Source organism: Myotis brandtii, unplaced genomic scaffold (assembly GCF_000412655.1).
Source record: "Myotis brandtii unplaced genomic scaffold, ASM41265v1 scaffold397, whole genome shotgun sequence".
Classification (NCBI taxonomy): Eukaryota; Metazoa; Chordata; class Mammalia; order Chiroptera; family Vespertilionidae; genus Myotis; species Myotis brandtii.
The window spans coordinates 3,334,527-3,351,627 of NW_005365229.1; the positions used below are offsets into that span (position 1 = coordinate 3,334,527).

At 47.8% G+C, this 17,101-nt stretch overlaps 1 protein-coding gene across 1 annotated transcript in view; it reads right to left on the bottom strand.

Moving 5' to 3' along the window:
* Positions 1–16,670, bottom strand: part of RBFOX1 (RNA binding protein, fox-1 homolog (C. elegans) 1) — a 2,191,581-nt gene extending 2,174,911 nt beyond the window's left edge. Inside the window, 1 exon segment of the mRNA XM_005872925.2 lies at positions 16,377–16,670. Within this exon segment, the coding sequence (XP_005872987.1) occupies positions 16,377–16,586 (210 nt within the window). The 5' untranslated portion in view covers positions 16,587–16,670.
* Between the last annotated feature and the right edge of the window lie 431 nt (positions 16,671–17,101).

Genomic DNA, 17,101 nt, shown 5'->3' on the forward strand with positions numbered 1-17,101 from the left:
ATGCAGTGTGCAGATGATGTTTTATTGAGTTGTACACTTGAAACCTATATGGTTTTGCAAACCAATATCACCCCAATAAATTTAATTTAAAAATGCTAAAAGGATTTCAACTTGGGTTCTTTTTTTTTTAACATTTCAATGGTATTTGATATAGTCACAGCTATGTAAAACCATTACTACAGTCTATTTTTAGAACATTTTACCACCTCAAACAAAAATCCCATACCCTCCTCCCACTCCCTCACCAGCCCTAGACAACCACTAATTTCTGTCTCCATAGATTTCCCTGTTATTGACTAAATCATAGAATATGTGACTTTTTGTGCCTGGCTTCTTTCACTCAGCATCATGTTTTCAAGGTTCATCCATGTTGTAGCAGGTATCAGAAGTTCATGCCTTTTTATATCCATTCTGTGGGTCAACCACACTTTGTTTATCTGTTCATCTGTTGATGGATATGTGGGTTATTTTGGCTTTTGCTGTTATGAATGATGCTACTATAAACATACAAATATAAGTTTTTGTGTGGATCTATGTTTTTATTTCTGAGCTAGAAATTCATGCACTCGGGGGGAGGGGGGGTCCATCAGCCCAGCCTGTGCCCTCTCGCAGTCCAGGAGCCCTTGGGGGATGTCCGACTGATGGCTTAGGCCTGTTCCCCAGCAGTTGGGCATCCTTAGCGCTACCGTGGAGGCGGGAGAGGCTCCCACCACCGCTGCTGCGCTCACCAGCTGTGAGCCTGGCTTCTGGCTGAGCGGCATTCCCCCTGTGGGAGTGCACTGACCACCAGGGGGCAGACGCTCAATGCAGGAGCTGCCCCCTGGTGGTCAGTGCATGTCATAGTGACTGTTTGCATATTAGCCTTTTATTATATAGGATAGATGTATCTCCAAGGAAAATAGTATACAAATGGCCAATAAGTACATGAAAAGATGCTCAACATCATTACCCATTGGAGAAATGCAAATCAAAACCACAATGAGCCCTGGCCAGTGTGGCTCAGTTGGTTGGGTGTCATCCTGTGCACTGAACGGTTGCTGGTTCAATTCCTGGTCAGGGCACATGTCTGAGTTGTGGGCTCAATCCCTTGTAGGGGGTATGTAGGAGGCGGCCGATCATGTTCCACTCTCATATCAATGTTTCCCTTTCTCTCTCCCTCTCCCTTCCTCTCTCTCTAAAAATCAATTAAAAATCTTAAAAAAGAAAAAACACAACACAATGAGCTACCACTTCACATCCACTAGGGTAATTAAAGACAGACAATAACCAATGTTGGTGAGAATGTGGAGAAATTGGAACCCTCATACGCTGCTACTGGGAATGTAAAATGGTACAGCCAGTTTGGAAAATAATCTGGCAGTTCCTCAAACATTTCAATATAGAGTTACCATATGACACAGCAATTTCATTCCTCGGTATAGACCAACTTGGGCTCTTTTAATCAGTAGAAAATGAACTATCAGTACTTGGCAAGAAGAAAGAGAAAGGGGAGTTGCAAACACAGCCTTCACAACAGGCGCTCATTGCTATTTGCCTTTCCCAGTGAGAACATCTCACTTTGATGAACGATTCTCAGGTTGGAGACACAAGTCTTCATAAATCGTGGCCCCTTGATGACTTCATCAGCTGCCCACGCAAGAAACCATGCTCTGTTCCAACCCTGGATGAGGACATTCTGGGCTGGACCTGGTGAGCATGGACTTTATGAAAGATGGAGGGAATTTTCAAGGGTAATGCTGACTACATGGAATTTTTTTTGCTTTAAACCACTGACTTTAGAACCTCCTTTTATTGGTTCTAAGTAAATTTCCAGTTCAATATATTCTAGAGATGATTTCCTGAGAAATAAATCTCTCTCAAAAAATATGCTAAGAATATGGGCATAGTTCCACCCCAGAGTTAACACAAATTGCATTTGTATATATGAAACACAATACATTTTCATGTGTAATGAAAAAAAAAGCGTCCTTTAGTCTTATGTAGGCTGCAGGATGAGGTCTATCAAGGCACTTGCCCTGTGTTAGGGTAGAGTCACCTCTAATGGTTTCATTTCACAACCATCTTTTTAACCTCCTATCCTGGCAAGTTCTAGGCACACAGTGGTTCCATGTGTGTATGTTGACTCCAGAAACTGTGGATATCTCCAAGACACTGTGGCCAAATTCTCCAGTCTCACTGTGATTTCTCCATCTCAACTCAAACCCTCTATGTGTCCCTTGTTGCAGAACTCCTGTTTATATGGACATAGGAATTGTGCTGGAGGCCTGTGTTATACGCAAGGTTTTAGCAAATCCATTTAGAAAGTTCTGTGCTTTGGTATTTCACTTGTGTCACTGCTCTTGCCCTAAGGAGCAGGTCTAACTAGCAAATCTCATTATGTGTGTGCACACACGTGTGTACACACCCCTCCCCTTGGCCAACACTCTGAAAGGCTCATCTTGGTGGCCCCTCATGTTCATATGACAGCAGTTCAAATTCAGGTGATCAGCCTTCGTGCCAATCATTTTGATCTGCAAATCATTCCTCTTAGGACTGATTGTTTAATGCTTTGTTGAATTATAACATACCTGTAGAAATGTATATGCTCAAGAGGCCGACTCAACATATTTCCTACAAACTACGCATACTCATATGACCAACACCCAGATCCAGAAACAGAGCCCTACAGCTGCTCCTAAAACCCCTACCCCACTTTCAGTTGCTACTCAACCTAGACTGCCATCAGCCTCAGCTCCTTACACCTGATTTTGGGGCTTTACATTAAGTAGTAGCTCTCAACTGGGGACAATTCTGTCTTCCAGGGAACATTTAGCAAAGTCTGGAGATATTTTAAGTTGTGAGAACTTTGGGTGAAGTGTGTTACCGGCAGCTACTAGGTAGACTCCGGAGATACTGCTAACCATCCTCCAGTGCCCAGGGCAACCCCACAACAAGGAAATACCCAACTTAAAATGTCAACAGCGTCTCAGCTGAGAAACCCTGATGCAAAGAGAATTACACACTACCTACGCTTTTGTGCTTGTGATCAATTTTAACCCTGTGATCTGATCACTTACTAGGAAGCAAAAATGTCATTTGGAATCCCAAACAAAGAAAATCCAGTGCTACCCACACAAGCCAGTGTCTTTAGAGCTGAGATTTTGATTTCAATTCTTTCTGTCTCTTTTTCAAGTGATTTTTCCTAAAATGGCATCCCTTGGGCTCAAGGCCCTAAGATTTCTACAAAGCTGAAGTTAGCATGGGAATTCTGCACACGCCCACACAGGTACACACTGTCGCTTACATGCAGACATCCACCCACAGACACACACACACCCAGACACACGGAAGATGGAGAACAAACTTCATAACAGCAATTTTCTTTTAGTTGAACTGGGAAAAAATATGATCTAATTATGCCCTTAGTTGGGAATCTGTCGCATTAAATCCAACTGGGTGTGTTTGCATGATTGAGGTGTTTAATTTGGGGGGACCACGAAGCAGAAGTGTTGGCTGTACTTTAACGTAATTAGTACAGAATACCTCTGAAGGACTGAGATGTCTCAGCAGCACAAAGCTCCTTCAAAAGCAAGAGAGCTTAAGAGTAAGACAGGGGCTTTTAACTGCCTCAGGAGCTAGGGTCTTTAAAAAAAAGAGAGAGAGAGAGGGTTAAAGAGGATTCTATGGCTAAACCCGTCAGGTGGCTGTGGCTGCATGTACCATTTCAGCTGTGACATTTTCTCAACAACTCCTCAAGATCCATGGAATGCGGAGTAGAAAAGACTGAAATACTCCAAGTCTTGGCTAAGCTTCCATAAAGGGAAATAACTAGCCTTGTAAATATCCCACATTGTGATTCTTTAAGCTGCTGATTCCCAGATTTTTCTATTCCATAAACCAATAAGATAAATAAACGAATAGATGATAGATAGATAGATAGATAGATAGATAGATAGAACCCCTTTGGAGGGGGTGGTAAGAAAGGACTTCTTTAAATGACCAATTTCATCCCCCACCATCACCAAAGAATCCTGTCAAGCTAGATCAGGTTTTCCCACAATAACTAACAACGCCTAAGTCTCCGTGACCTAAGCCAGCAGGACTTGTTTTCCTCACTCATGCTGTGTGGCATTGCATATCAAGGAGCAGAAGGGTGAAGGAGCTCTGTTTTCACATGGAACTTACTCTGGGGCTCAGACTAATCTAGGTTTTGTCACCTGTCAGGCAGCAGAGGGGAGAATGCTGAAGGCCAGGTACTACGAATTCACACTCACTTCTGCCCCCAGTGGCCCAATGCCCCCATTGGCCACTGGCCAGGACCAGTCCCTCCCCTGAAATGGAGGAAATAATCCTCCCATTGCCAAGAAGGAGAGGAAAACTGGATATAAATAGTAGAAATTTATACCCCATAGAAAAAAATTGAAAATGCCCCCCAAAATAATAAAATAGAATAGACATATCTATAATAATATAAGTGTAATATGCTAATTAGAATGGACAGCTGAACAACCTTCCAGACATCCTTCTGGACGACCTTCTGGACAAAGCTGGGGCTGCGAGGGCCGAGGCAAGTCGCTGAGGCAAGCTGCTGCGGCTGGGAAGGCCAAGCCCCTTGCATGAATTTCACGCATTGGGCCTCTAGTTTAGAATAAAGAACAACCTCCAAAAAGAACAACCAGCAAGTTTTCTTTCATCAATGTGCACATTCCCACAACATTTTCCCAGTGGTTTTTTCCATGTCATCCTTGACCCATGGATACTATACAGAACTGTCATGTTACAAGGAACATGGAAAAGGCCTCAAGAACAGAGCAGTACTTCTCAGGGAAGATCTGGCAGGGCCAGGATGCTAACCTTTCCACCACCAATTAGCAGACTTCACAGGGAGCATCTACGTATCCCAGCCTTAAATAGCGGGCCTTCACAGCTTTGTCCTAATGCCCTCTCCTTGATCTTCATCATTGCTGTAAAGCCATCTGGCCTCAAGATCTCAAATTCCCACTGTAGCTACATTCTCCTATCTTCTGCCTCCCATACCCACACCTCTTCCAAATCCGATCTTCACAAAGTCATGACCCCCTTCTTTTTTCAAAATTTATCTTTATTGTTGAAAGTATTACAGATGTCCCCATTTTCCCCATTGACTCCCTCCGCCCCGCACCCACCCCACTCCCAGGCCTTCACTGCACTATTCTCTGTGTCCATGGGTTATGCATATATGCATAAAGCTTCTTTGGTTCCTTCTTGCTTGGCCTTCCTCATTCACTTGGATCCTACAGTCATCACCAGTTCCTTCCGTTTCTTTCCCTTCAGTTAAATTCATGCAACATTAAATTTGGTACTTGTTTTAAAAACCCCATTTGGTCTGATCAGAATTGTCCATATCTCTAGCTGTCCTATCTATAAACAGGCTTAGTCTGGGATGATGTTCACTTACTATTAAGTCGGTTTATTTCTGGGTGTGGTAGGATTTGAAGTGATTGTTCTTTGTTTCTTGTACTTTTCTGTATTCCTTCAATTTCTTTTTAAACAATGTTTTGTTAAAAATAATCAAGGTATTATTTTATTAATCTAGTTTACATTACACTTATTCATATATAATCTAATCTGCCTAGTTGATTACAAACTTCTTGAATTACCAGTCCATTTTGTGACCCCGGCCCCAGGTATCCTGATCCAAAGGGTGGGACCTTGGAATCTACATGTTTAGATAGTCTCGATGATAATTCTCTTACAGGTAGTCTACAGGCAGCATTCTGAGAGGCTCTGGTACAACTTCCCTCCAGGAAGTTGGCCCTACAGTTTATTTTCTTGTTGAGCAGAGGAAGCAACTGAGTATTATCTGGTCTATACAAATCATGATACTGATTGTGTGCAAGAGGAACTCAGGATGGTTTGAAAGGTTAAGGACCTAAAAGGAGGCTCTTCTCTCAGATGCCAAGTCCCCACCTCACACATGGTGGTAAATGATGATGACACCTATTCTCCCAGCTTCAGTATCCCAGAGTTTTTGTTCAGTAGAAGCGCCTCCATCCCCAAACCCAATCCCAGTTTCTCACACATGCTTTCACTATGGGCACTCTGCTGGTACCCACTCCACAGGAGAAATAGAAATGGCCTCCATGCAGTGCTTAATGCAAGTGAAAACGAGTTCAATTAGCTGAGGATGACACTGAAGTATCTCCCAGGAAAGTTTTCAGCAGCTCTGCCCATCCATAACCTCCCTCCATTTCAAGGCGAGACCTCTGCTCAGGCTGCAATGGCTTCCATTAGAGTAAATCACACTGATTCCCGGCAAATGCAGAGATTTGCTTTAAACAGATTCGTGTCTCACACACACACACACACACACACACACACACACACACACACTTGGCTGCATACGCGTCTCCTAGAGCCTGACCCCACTCAGCAAGCAGTGCCCTTCCTTCAAGCACCCATGTAAAGCTTGGTTCACTGATGCAAACATGAGAGGTGAGCCTGACATCAAGGAACTTACATTCCAGGAGAGGAAGCTGACTTGAACACAGCAATAATAGTACGAGATGGAGTAGAAGAGTCAAACTTGACGTTTAAGCAAAATAGCACCAAGGCCCTGGCCAGTGGTTAGAGTGTCGGCCCACACAGCAAAGAGTCTTGGGTTTGATTCCCGGTCAAATGTATGTACCTGGGTTGTGGGTTCACTCCCGCCCCCAGTTGGGGCATGTGCAGGAGGCAACCAGTTGATGTGTCTTCTCTCTCTCTCTCTCTCTCTCTCTCTCTCTCTCTCTCTCTCTCTCCTCTCTCTCTCTCTCTCTTTCCCCCACTCTCTCTGAAAAGCAACGGAAAAAATATCCTCAGGTGAGGATTAACAACAAAAAAGGAAGGTGGCACCGAGGACTAGTTGCCAAATAGGATCTCCAAGCCAGAGCCAGGTCAGCTACATGAGACTCACCTGGGAGCTTTGTAAACAGATTCAAGCAGAGCCCTAAGCATCAGAATTTCTGGGAGCAAGACCCAGGAATTGGCATAGTTAAATAAACACACTCCCTCATAAGATCCTGATGTTCTTAAGCGTTAGGGGAATATGAAACTATGCAAAACATTAAAGAAGGCACTAAAACAAACCTGTAAATGCTGACTATGGGGCAGACACTGTGTCAGCACCTCAGGTGCTTGATCCCCAATACTAAGAATAACCTGCAAGGGACACATTTGTGGGAATGGCCATGGGTTTTGTTAGCACTAGAGCCAGGCACCTGAGATGCCTGAACACTGCCCTGCTGGTCACAAGCCAGGTGGGAGTCCTACAAGCTATAGTATAATGTGTCCCATTTTCCAAGGTCACTGGAGCCCACAGATCTTAAACAACCTGCTAAATTCTCAAAGCTGGTAACTGTAAAAAATCTGGGTTCTGGGTTCAAACACAAATCTGTGACTCCAAAGGTATTTCCACTTGCTTCAAGCCCAGAGCTGTCCGAGTGATAGAAATTTCTACATCCATCCAACATCTGCTTTTGCTTTTAGATACCATCAAAGGTCCCTCTGTGAATATTAGGTGAGGGCTGTTTCATACAGAGTGACCTGTAGAGAAAACCCAAAGTGGTTCCCCCAGGTTAGACCCCACATAATCAGGGAGTCCTGAGTCCTGGATCCTGGCCCTGCTTCTGCACCTTCCTTAGCTTTCCCTGTGTGTAAAACAACAATCTTTGAAAAATTCCCTCCCCAAGCAGAGACATAGAGGAAAGGCACACTCTGTTCATTTTTTTGGTGTAGACAATTTCAGGGTCACTGATGATTTCACAGGATAGAAAATATCACAGTCACAAAACACTTCGCATTCAAATAGAATGTTTTGATTTTCAAAGGGCCCTCGCTTGCCATCTAATCTTATCTTCCTACCAATCCTGGAAGAGCTACAGACTTGGCATTCCCAACCCCACTCCGTAGGCAGGAGACTGGGCACAGGCTTGCCAGGTGTCACATGGGGAGGGTGATGACTGGTGATAGCCACTGTCATTGCCATCCCCCTAGCCCAGTGGTCGACAAACTGCGGCTCGCGAGCCACATGCGGCTCTTTGGCCCCTTGAGTGTGGCTCTTCCACAAAATACCACATGCGGGCGCACACGTACAGTGCGATTGAAACTTTGTGGCCCATGTGCAGAAGTCGATATTTTGTGGAAGAGCCACACTGTGGCTCGCAAGCTGCAGTTTGCCGAGCCGCAGTTTGCCACTGCCCTAGCCCAACTAGCCACTCCCAGATAGACCTCCAGCAGAGGGGGTGGGGGCAGGGTCATTTATCTCTGCCAGTGGAACCAGAACCCAACCCCACTAGGCCCTGGTTCCTCGCCACCCCTGTCTGGTATCTCCAGATGAGATGCCAACTGCTACCCACCTTGCAAGTCTCAGCTGAGGCAGCATAGAGGAGCCACAAAGGAAATTGAGACCCTCTCTGTAAGGAGTTCTGTAAATAACTAAACAGTCATTTTTTCTAACAACTCAGGTTCTTTGTGCTATTTCCCATACAGCGCTGTCATAAACTCAGAGGCCAAGTCCAATGTCCTCCATGACAGCCCCCCAGCCTGTTGGACACAAATGCACGCTCAAGTTTGTGATTAAGTTGTGATCAAATATCTAGAGCCATAGGGAACCTGCACAAAGGAAAGAGGCAGCTTCCTTCCAAAACTTTGGTTGGTTTCAAAAAGGTTCTCTCAGTTGGAAATTAAGCAGCTCTCCACCAGCGCCTGGGAAAAGAGGCGCTCATGACCAGAGTGAGAGCAAATGTATGGGGCACACTGGTGGATCAAATTCATGTGTGCCTGAACAAGTTTATGGTGGAAATAACGAGCTTCATTTGTTTGGCACAACACAGGGTGGTTTAATCACCATGAGGGGGGAGTGTCTAGAGCAGCAACACCGTGGCTGTAGGCCCATGTTTTCTGGAAGGGGGAGGTGGGATGACAAGGGCTTCTGTGTCATCTGCAGGCCCCTCGCAGAGGGAGCTGGGGAAGCTTTGCAGCCATCTGTGTGCTGTTTGCATCTTGTCTGGCTGGGCAGATTTGCTCCAAACAAGGGCAGATGGGGCAGCTCTTGCCCCAGTGTTTGGAGAGAGACGGGAGAGAAGCAAGGGAGGCGGCTACAACTCCATGAGGACAACACAGAACACGGAATCCAAAGGAAATGCAGTCATTTTCCTCTCCCAGGCACCACACACCGTCCAACTTAAGCCAGCAAGTTTCCAGATCACAAAGCCTTCCTTATCCAGACACACAAGATTCAAAGCCCAGAGCAAAGACCCAAGACTTGCCCAGGTTTCTCCAGGATGCAGGTCTGAGAGGCAAGGTGGGTCCGTGCACCCTCAAGGGTGGAGGGACTGGACTGGAGGGTCACAGAGGCCAGGGAGCCTACTCGAGGGGCAGCCCCTGCGAGCCCAAAGACCATAGGGACCCAAAGTTGCACAGAGCCCCCGCCAGGCTGTTTCTATGACACCCAAGAACACAGTGAGAAAAGCCAGGGAGAAGGGAAACCAGCACACTGATAACACCCAGCCACACCTGAGCGTGCTAAGGGTGTCTGCTCTTCTCTGTGTTCTTGACAATTCCAGCTTTCTCCTTTGCATCATCAAGGTCCTTGCTCTGCGTGCCAGCTCCCCTCTCTTCTCTTTGCCCCTACCTTCCTTTTGGAACCTCCACTCCAGCAGCTTTTCCCAGGCTCGCCCCTCCCCAGAGCTGCACTCTCAGACCTGCCTGGGACCCCTGCTTCTCAGCTAGTGAGGCCCAGGGGGTCAAATACAGCCAAGACTCTGGAAAAGCAAAGGAGGAGCCCTGTATGCTGTGAGTCACCTGACAACTTCCCACTGGGGTTGAAAAGAAGGCAACAGCCCCACAAATATAGGGTTCTCTGGCCTCTTGGAGTTCTGTAGTCAGAAGTCCTGTCACCTCCACGTGCAGTTGCCTGCAAGGAGGCCATGCAAGAAGCCTGGTGTTGCTCAGAGAACAAAAAAAAGGAAATTAAATGCGCCATCTGCTTATTAGTGAGAGCTTCTGAGGCAGATGCTTAAATATGCATGCCCAGACATTATAAAACTTCGGGGGAAATGTTAATTTCAATAATCCGAGTTCTTGTGCTTGCAAAAACCATCTTTGTTTTCTTTCTTCTTGGTGATTTGGTATCTCAGAGTCACAGCACCGTGAAGGGTGATCTCACTGGATTTTGGTAGCTGTGTCAAGTAGAACCCCAAATCCATCTTAGGGAGATGCTGGGGGGAGGGGGGCAATAAGACACTTTTCCTTCCCTCCTTTCTATCCCCCATCCAAAAATTGATGGTGCTAGCCTGGTGCCCTGCCACAGGGGTGAGAAAAGACCCCTCAAAGCCCCAATCCTGCCCTTGACACCAAAGAACCACAAGACTGAGAGTAGGATACCTGTCACCCTCCTCTCTGTGAAGTCCTGCAAGTTAAGCACGTGCTGCAACCCCACCCCAGAGCTGTGTGCATTTCAAGAGTAGCTGTACTCATGCCATGGTGGGTACAAAGCCCCTTAACCTGAGACTCTCAGGGTAAATATTTTCAGCATTGTGGGCCATACATTCTCTGTTCCAACTACTCAGCTCTCCCGTTGTAGCAGGAAAGCAATCCCAGATAATACTACATGAATGGGTGTGGCTATGTGTCAATAAAATTTTATTTACAAACACAGGCAGGGGGGCAGCTCTGGACCTTGGACCAGAGTCTGTCTCCTCCACTAGAGCAGGGTCTCCAGGAGAACCGGGACTGATCCATCTTATAGACCAGCACCTAGCCCAGTGATGGCGAACCTTTTGAGCTCGGCGTGTCAGCATTTTGAAAAACCCTAACTTAACTCTGGTGCCGTGTCACATATAGAAATTTTTTGATATTTGCAACCATAGTAAAACAAAGACTTATATTTTTGATATTTATTTTATATATTTAAATGCCATTTAACAAAGAAAAATCAACCAAAAAATAAGTTCACGTGTCCCCTCTGACACGCGTGTCATAGGTTCGCCATCACTGACCTAGCCCAACACCTGGCACATAGGAGATGCTCAAATACTTGGAGAAGGAATGAAAAAGGCAAACAGCCCTCAGTTGTGAGGTGAGGGTCTCCCAATGGCACCATCTTGTGCTGAGGCACAAAGACAGGCAGGGCTCTCCACCAAGGCTGGGTCCTTTTCCAAGGTAATGTGGAAGTGACAGCCAAGCCTTGTGGGGAGGACTGAGGCTTTGAAGTCACACACACAAAAGCTATAGTTTTGCAAGAGAGTCAAGACCAGCCGTGGGCAAACTACAGCCCGCGGGCTGGATCCGGCCCGTTTGAAATGAATAAAACTAAAAAAAAAAAGAGACCATACCCTTTTATGTAATGTTTACTTTGAATTTATATTAGTTCACACAAACACTCCATCCATGCTTTTGTTCCGGCCCTCCGGTCCAGTTTAAGAACCTATTGTGGCCCTCGAGTCAAAAAGTTTGCCCACCCCTGGTCAAGACCATGAGCATCCTGCGTTTCATTGCACACACTCTGGGTGGGTGCTAGAGTGCCCAGATCTAAGGTGAATCTTTGTGCCCCCGACAATTGGCCTCCATTAAAATTCCAGCAACAGCTGATGAGCATGTTCTATTAAACCCAGTGGGCTCTCTTCAACACAACTGACCTCGTCTTTCTCCCTCTCCTGTCTGTGGGGCCTCATAGCCTCTGCCTGCTGCTCCTATGACCCTTCTCATGGATTCTTCTCATCATTCAGATTCCCTGGGCTTACACCAAATCCCCCCTCTTGCCACCCTACTCTCTCCCCAGTCAATCTTGGGTGTTCCCAGGACCTCAACTACATCTACACTGATAAGTCCAGCCCCAGACCCATCTGTAATATTATACATTGCCACGTGGGTCTCAGAGCAACCTCAGTCAGAGTCCAAATTCAAATTCATGGTTTTCCCTGCCGTTCTGGATATTAACTGGATCCTGACTTCTTCTCATTCCCAACACCCAAAAGATGCTTAAGTTCTTTGGAATGTAGCTCATAAACTTCCCTCAGTTCAGGCACACAGCTCCACCACAGCCACCACCGCCATTCTCCAAGCCACCAGCACCCCCAACAGAGACCCCTGCCCCAGCCCCCAGATTGTCTCCTTTCTGCTCCTTGAGCACCAAGTCATGTTCCAGAGGACACAGAGGGACAACAACCATCTTACTAAATTTTTTAAAATTAGGAGGACATTAGCCTACTGTCCAAATCTTACCAGGTAAAAAGTCCAAATCGAGCTCCAGTTGACCAGAAGTGGGGCTAAATATTTCTGAAATGATTAAAGCTAAGGGCAACACGGCTCAGACTCCAAAACTGCTGCAGGCACAGAGACGCCTGCCTCCCCAAGGGTGTCTGAATCACACAGTATGCAGCCTATGCCTGTCTGTTCTAGCTAAAAGGAACACTCTTCATGCCTTCTTCCTCCTGCAAGGACCCTCCACCAACCTGCACCCCACTTTTGGCCCTTGGAGGATGAGGAAACCCTCTATTGTATCCCACCTGCACACCGCAGTCCTCAGAAGCTAGCCTCACAAATTATAGGAGAGCCGAGGCAGACACACCGCGTTCCAATGGGCAGCCATGTCTGCATGTCAGTTCGAGAGATCATTGCCAGGGAAATATCTATATCTCGGCAAAGACAGCTTCAGCCCTTTGGAGTCCAGCTGTGCTCAAATGGGAATCCTGAAATCCAGATGTTGGTCCAAACACCTTGTTTCTGCAAGCCAGCTTCCGAATTCTCTGTTGTGAGAGTGAACCTCGAGAGCCATCTGTCTGCTACCCACGCCCTAGAATCCTGGGCCTGAGAAACAAGAGGGAATTTGGGGAGAAACCGGTGATTCCATGAGGAAAGCCGAGGGGCTGCCAAAATCCAATGTGAGGTTTAGGTAGATGATATTCACCCTTGCACTTCACCAATAGATAGGGGATGAAGGTTGGAGTCTGGTTCACCCAAATCATTTTTTTAATGAAATTGACCACTTGTTTTGTGCTTTTTCAGTATATAAATACTATAAGCCTTTTCCATTTACTATCTTGTTATTTTACTGAATGCCCTCATAACCTTGCATTGAGATTGTCTTTCATTACCTCTGTTTTACAGATGAGGAAACTGAGGCCCATTGAGGTAGTGTAAATTTCCCAAGGCTGCACAGCTTACAAGTGGTACAGCAGGGACCTATACTCAATACCCACACTCTGAAACTTTTTTGCAAGTGTAGATCAGTGGCTCTCGGCCTAGGGACATTTTTGGTTGTCACAACTGGCGGCGGGGGGAGGCAGTGCTACCAGCACCCAGTGGGCAGAGGCCAGTACACAGGACAGCCCCCACAAAATATCTCACCAAATGTCACAGTGCCAAAGTGGAGACACCCAGGTGCAGACCATCACCAGCAAGAAAGGAAAGACCTGCAGTCTGGATTCGCCCCTCCAGGAGCCCCATGCTGACCCTTGAGTGGAGAGTTCATGTAGTGATTTCAGGGATTCTGATGAGCTGTTACCCTTAAAAGCTCAGCTCTGCCCAACACAACCCAGAAATCTATGCCAAGCTGCCTGATCTTGGGAAAAACTGAACAATGGCTGAGGATGATAACCGATTATCTAGGAGAGACTTTTCTCTCCTTCCAGGAAGAGCTGTGGGTAGAACTGTGGGTAGTGATCCCTGGGATCACTCTAAGGAACCAATAAAAGCTCTGGGAGGACTAGTTTTTTTTTATACTAGCTCAACAGCACTGGTGCTGGAGAGGCTTAAGGGAATCTGTGAAACTTGTGATGCCTGGTGGAAGATCAGCCCTCACTAAAAACACGCCCTCCTTCCACCGCACCTCCTGCAGGACTCAGCACTGAAAGGGCTCCTTGGGCTCCAGGTGACCAGCTAAAAGCATCCCCAGCAATCATCAGAGGAGGCGACCCCCTCCTTAAAGAGGCAAGCCTGGGAGCCACTCTGAAGGCAACTGGTCACATGTGAACCTCTGCCACCCAGAGTGCCGGACCTAGTGATGGAAAAGGCTATTTTATCCTTAAAAACATCTGGATACAATATGGACAGGGAGGTGATGCCCGTGCAGCTTCCTCAGAGAAAAGCCCAAAATGATCTGCATCTAAAAATAAGCTGCTATTAAAGAACAAGGATGTTTTTGACATTTTAGCCAAGTAATGGTCTACCAGTACACAGACAAAATCTCGTGAAAAAGCAGGCTGTTCTTGATCCATTTGGATGTGGTCTATGAGGGAAGAAATGGGCTCTGCTCAGAGAAATTGCTGCTGCTCCTAGCACCATCCTGAAACTGCTTCCTGGTTTCTTAAAGGAAATATTCCTACAGAATCTAAAAAGAGGGAGAAATCTCTCTGAGGGGCACTGTGGGCAGCCCAAGTTGTGGCCAACCTTTAAACTTGAAAACCAAGACGCCATGTCTATGAGCTGCCAATGCCCCCAGGAGATCCAGGTGCCCCCAGACTCAGGAAACAAAGAACAGTTTCTGTCCAGTTATGACATGATCCTTCAAATTGTGGCACCCCCATTTCCCTTTGTGAACCAAAAAGTTCAATGGGGTTTCTGCCTTTTAAAAATTTCAGCGTCTACACATAATTCCTTTAACCTCCAGGAAGCATTATTCAGCTTTCTTGGAGATTCTGGCCCAAGACCCTTGTCTCTTGTCATTCATCCCAAAACCAAACATGGCAGCAAGCAAGCCAAATGGAGTGAGTTTCAGTACTAAATCACATTTATTGAGTACATGCTATGTGCCAGGTGCAATGCTAAGTGTCTTCTATGGATAATCTTTGCTTAATCTCAGGATTAATAACCCCATGAAAAGAGGCCTGTTGACATATCCATTTTGCCAATAAGGACACTAAGGCTCAGAGACATTAAATAACGTGTGCCAGGTCACCCAGCTAAGAAGGGCCCGAGTTGAGATTCAAGCCCACATTCCTAAGCATGCCCTGCACTAGGTCACTTCACTCCATTCAGGGGTCCTCAGCAAAGTTCCACACAGAAGAGCGAGGTGACAGGAGGAGGGAGGGGCTGACAACAGTGAAAGTTTCACAGCACTGCACTGCCCCCGAAACTGTGTGGGCCTCTCCTCCCACCACACTGCGACACTACTCCCTTCTCATCCTTTCCACGGTGTATCCCAGAAGCCTTCCAAAGCATTCCTTCTCCTGGGATCTCAGAGAGAAATTCCCCTGGTTTTGGTGCTCAGGTGGCCCAGGATCTGAACACAGTGACAGCCACAGGAAGGCACGCTGATCAGCTGGGCTGTGCTGCAGCCCAGCCATTGGAGGCATCGGAGGAGGCTGCTGCTGCTGCCTGCGTGGATTTGGAGAAAGAAGGAGAACTCTCCCTCATGGGGCTCAGCAGTCACTAATCAAATTTTTAAGACGAGCTTAGCCAAGCAAATGGTCAAGAATAAAAACATTTGGAAGAAACAAAAAGGTCAACCCCATTATTCATGAAAACTCTCAAGGTGGCAGCCCTTGCCGTGGGGACAGCTGTTCACCAGCCCTCATCTGTCCTCCCGACACTGTGTTCCCCGACGTAAGGTCACCAGGTCACAGCTGGAAAATTCAGGAGAGAAAGCAGAAAGTGGGGACTGGTGGTCAAGCTGGCTTCAGAGACTCATCCACACGCACCTAATGACTCACATACCCACGAACATACACAACAAATCACCTCACACATACCCTTAGCCGGCAGGACCAGGGGCAGGCAGCACCCCAGGATGTGCACAGAACTTCGCTTCTGTCCCTCTCTGAAGGGATGGGGAGAGGAGAGTGACTTAGGGTGTGGAAGCCACCTGCCTTTTCCCTGAACTCTCACTGCCCAAGCAGAATGGGAGCAATGACAGGAAGATGCGGGCAGGAGAGGGGCTTGGTGGCTGCTGCCAGTGCACACGCTGACAGGGCCAACAGGGCCAGGTTAGGCAGACTATGCCCAGGTACTTCCTACCCAAGCCCCTTGCTAGAGAGGCACACACAACCAGCAAAGTCCCAGAGAGACGCCTAAAACAGCGCTGTCCAGGATAGGGGTGCTGGGTGAGGGCTGCTCAGAACAACCCCACCTCCTTCCCCTCCTGGGGCCCCAGGACGCAGAGATTCCCCCCCCCCTTTCAATGAACCGTGGAGCCCACAGAGGTCTCCCAGCCACCAAGGACGTCAAGGAGAACAAGCAAGTCCATGCTACATAAACAAGAAGGGAATTTCCATCAATATCAGAACATCTAGTTTCTCGGGAGGTCGCTGCAAGCTGTCACACCGCGCCCGCCCCGCAGGAGTTGCTGCCCAATTACCAACTTAGACCTGACGGCGGAGAGATGGGGAACGTCCCAGCCACCCCCCAGCCGCATCCCTCCTGAGCCCCTGCTCACTTACACCTCTGCCTTCGACACCTGTCTGGGTGCCCGTCTCTTCCCTGCCCAGGCGTAGAGCGTCTTCTCCCTCCTCCTGAGCTGCGCTTCCTCCTTCCAGCCCCAGCCTCAACCTCTTCTCCTCCGGAGGGGCATCCTCCTCCTCCCGCCTCTGCCGGCCGTCCCTGCCTCTGAGCTTGCCCTTGTCTTCGGGGCTGCCGGAAGGGCTGGCCATGGCTCCCGGGGACTCTGCCTGCACTTGAGGAAAAAGAAAGACCCAGCAGCCTCCCGAACCCAGCGGCCTGTCGATGGGAGATGGGGCTTCTGAGCGCGGCCTCGGTGGGTTCGCACCGCGCGGCTCAGAGCTGGACTCCTCGGTGGACCACTCCTGTCTCTCTGCCGCCCCCTGCTGGCTACTAGCGCGCACCGCGGCACGCGTGGAAGAGGCCTGTGCGGGTCTCACCTGCCCAGATGGACCGCTGGCTCTCCACTGCCCCGGGCCAGGCCCACTCTGGCAAAGTCCTGCCCCCAGGTTGCACCCAGGGATCTCCCTGCCCAAGGAAGGGAGGAGAGAAGGGACAGATAGACGTCCGCTTCTCCAGCGCCCTGCACGGATGGACACCCTGGTCTCTGGTGCTATTCTGCATGGTGAATGATTTGGATGTGGCCGGAAAAAGGAAGCTGCTCAAAATGCATTGAGAATCTGACCTGAAGGATTACATGCTTAATGCACAGGCATCATCTTTCAAA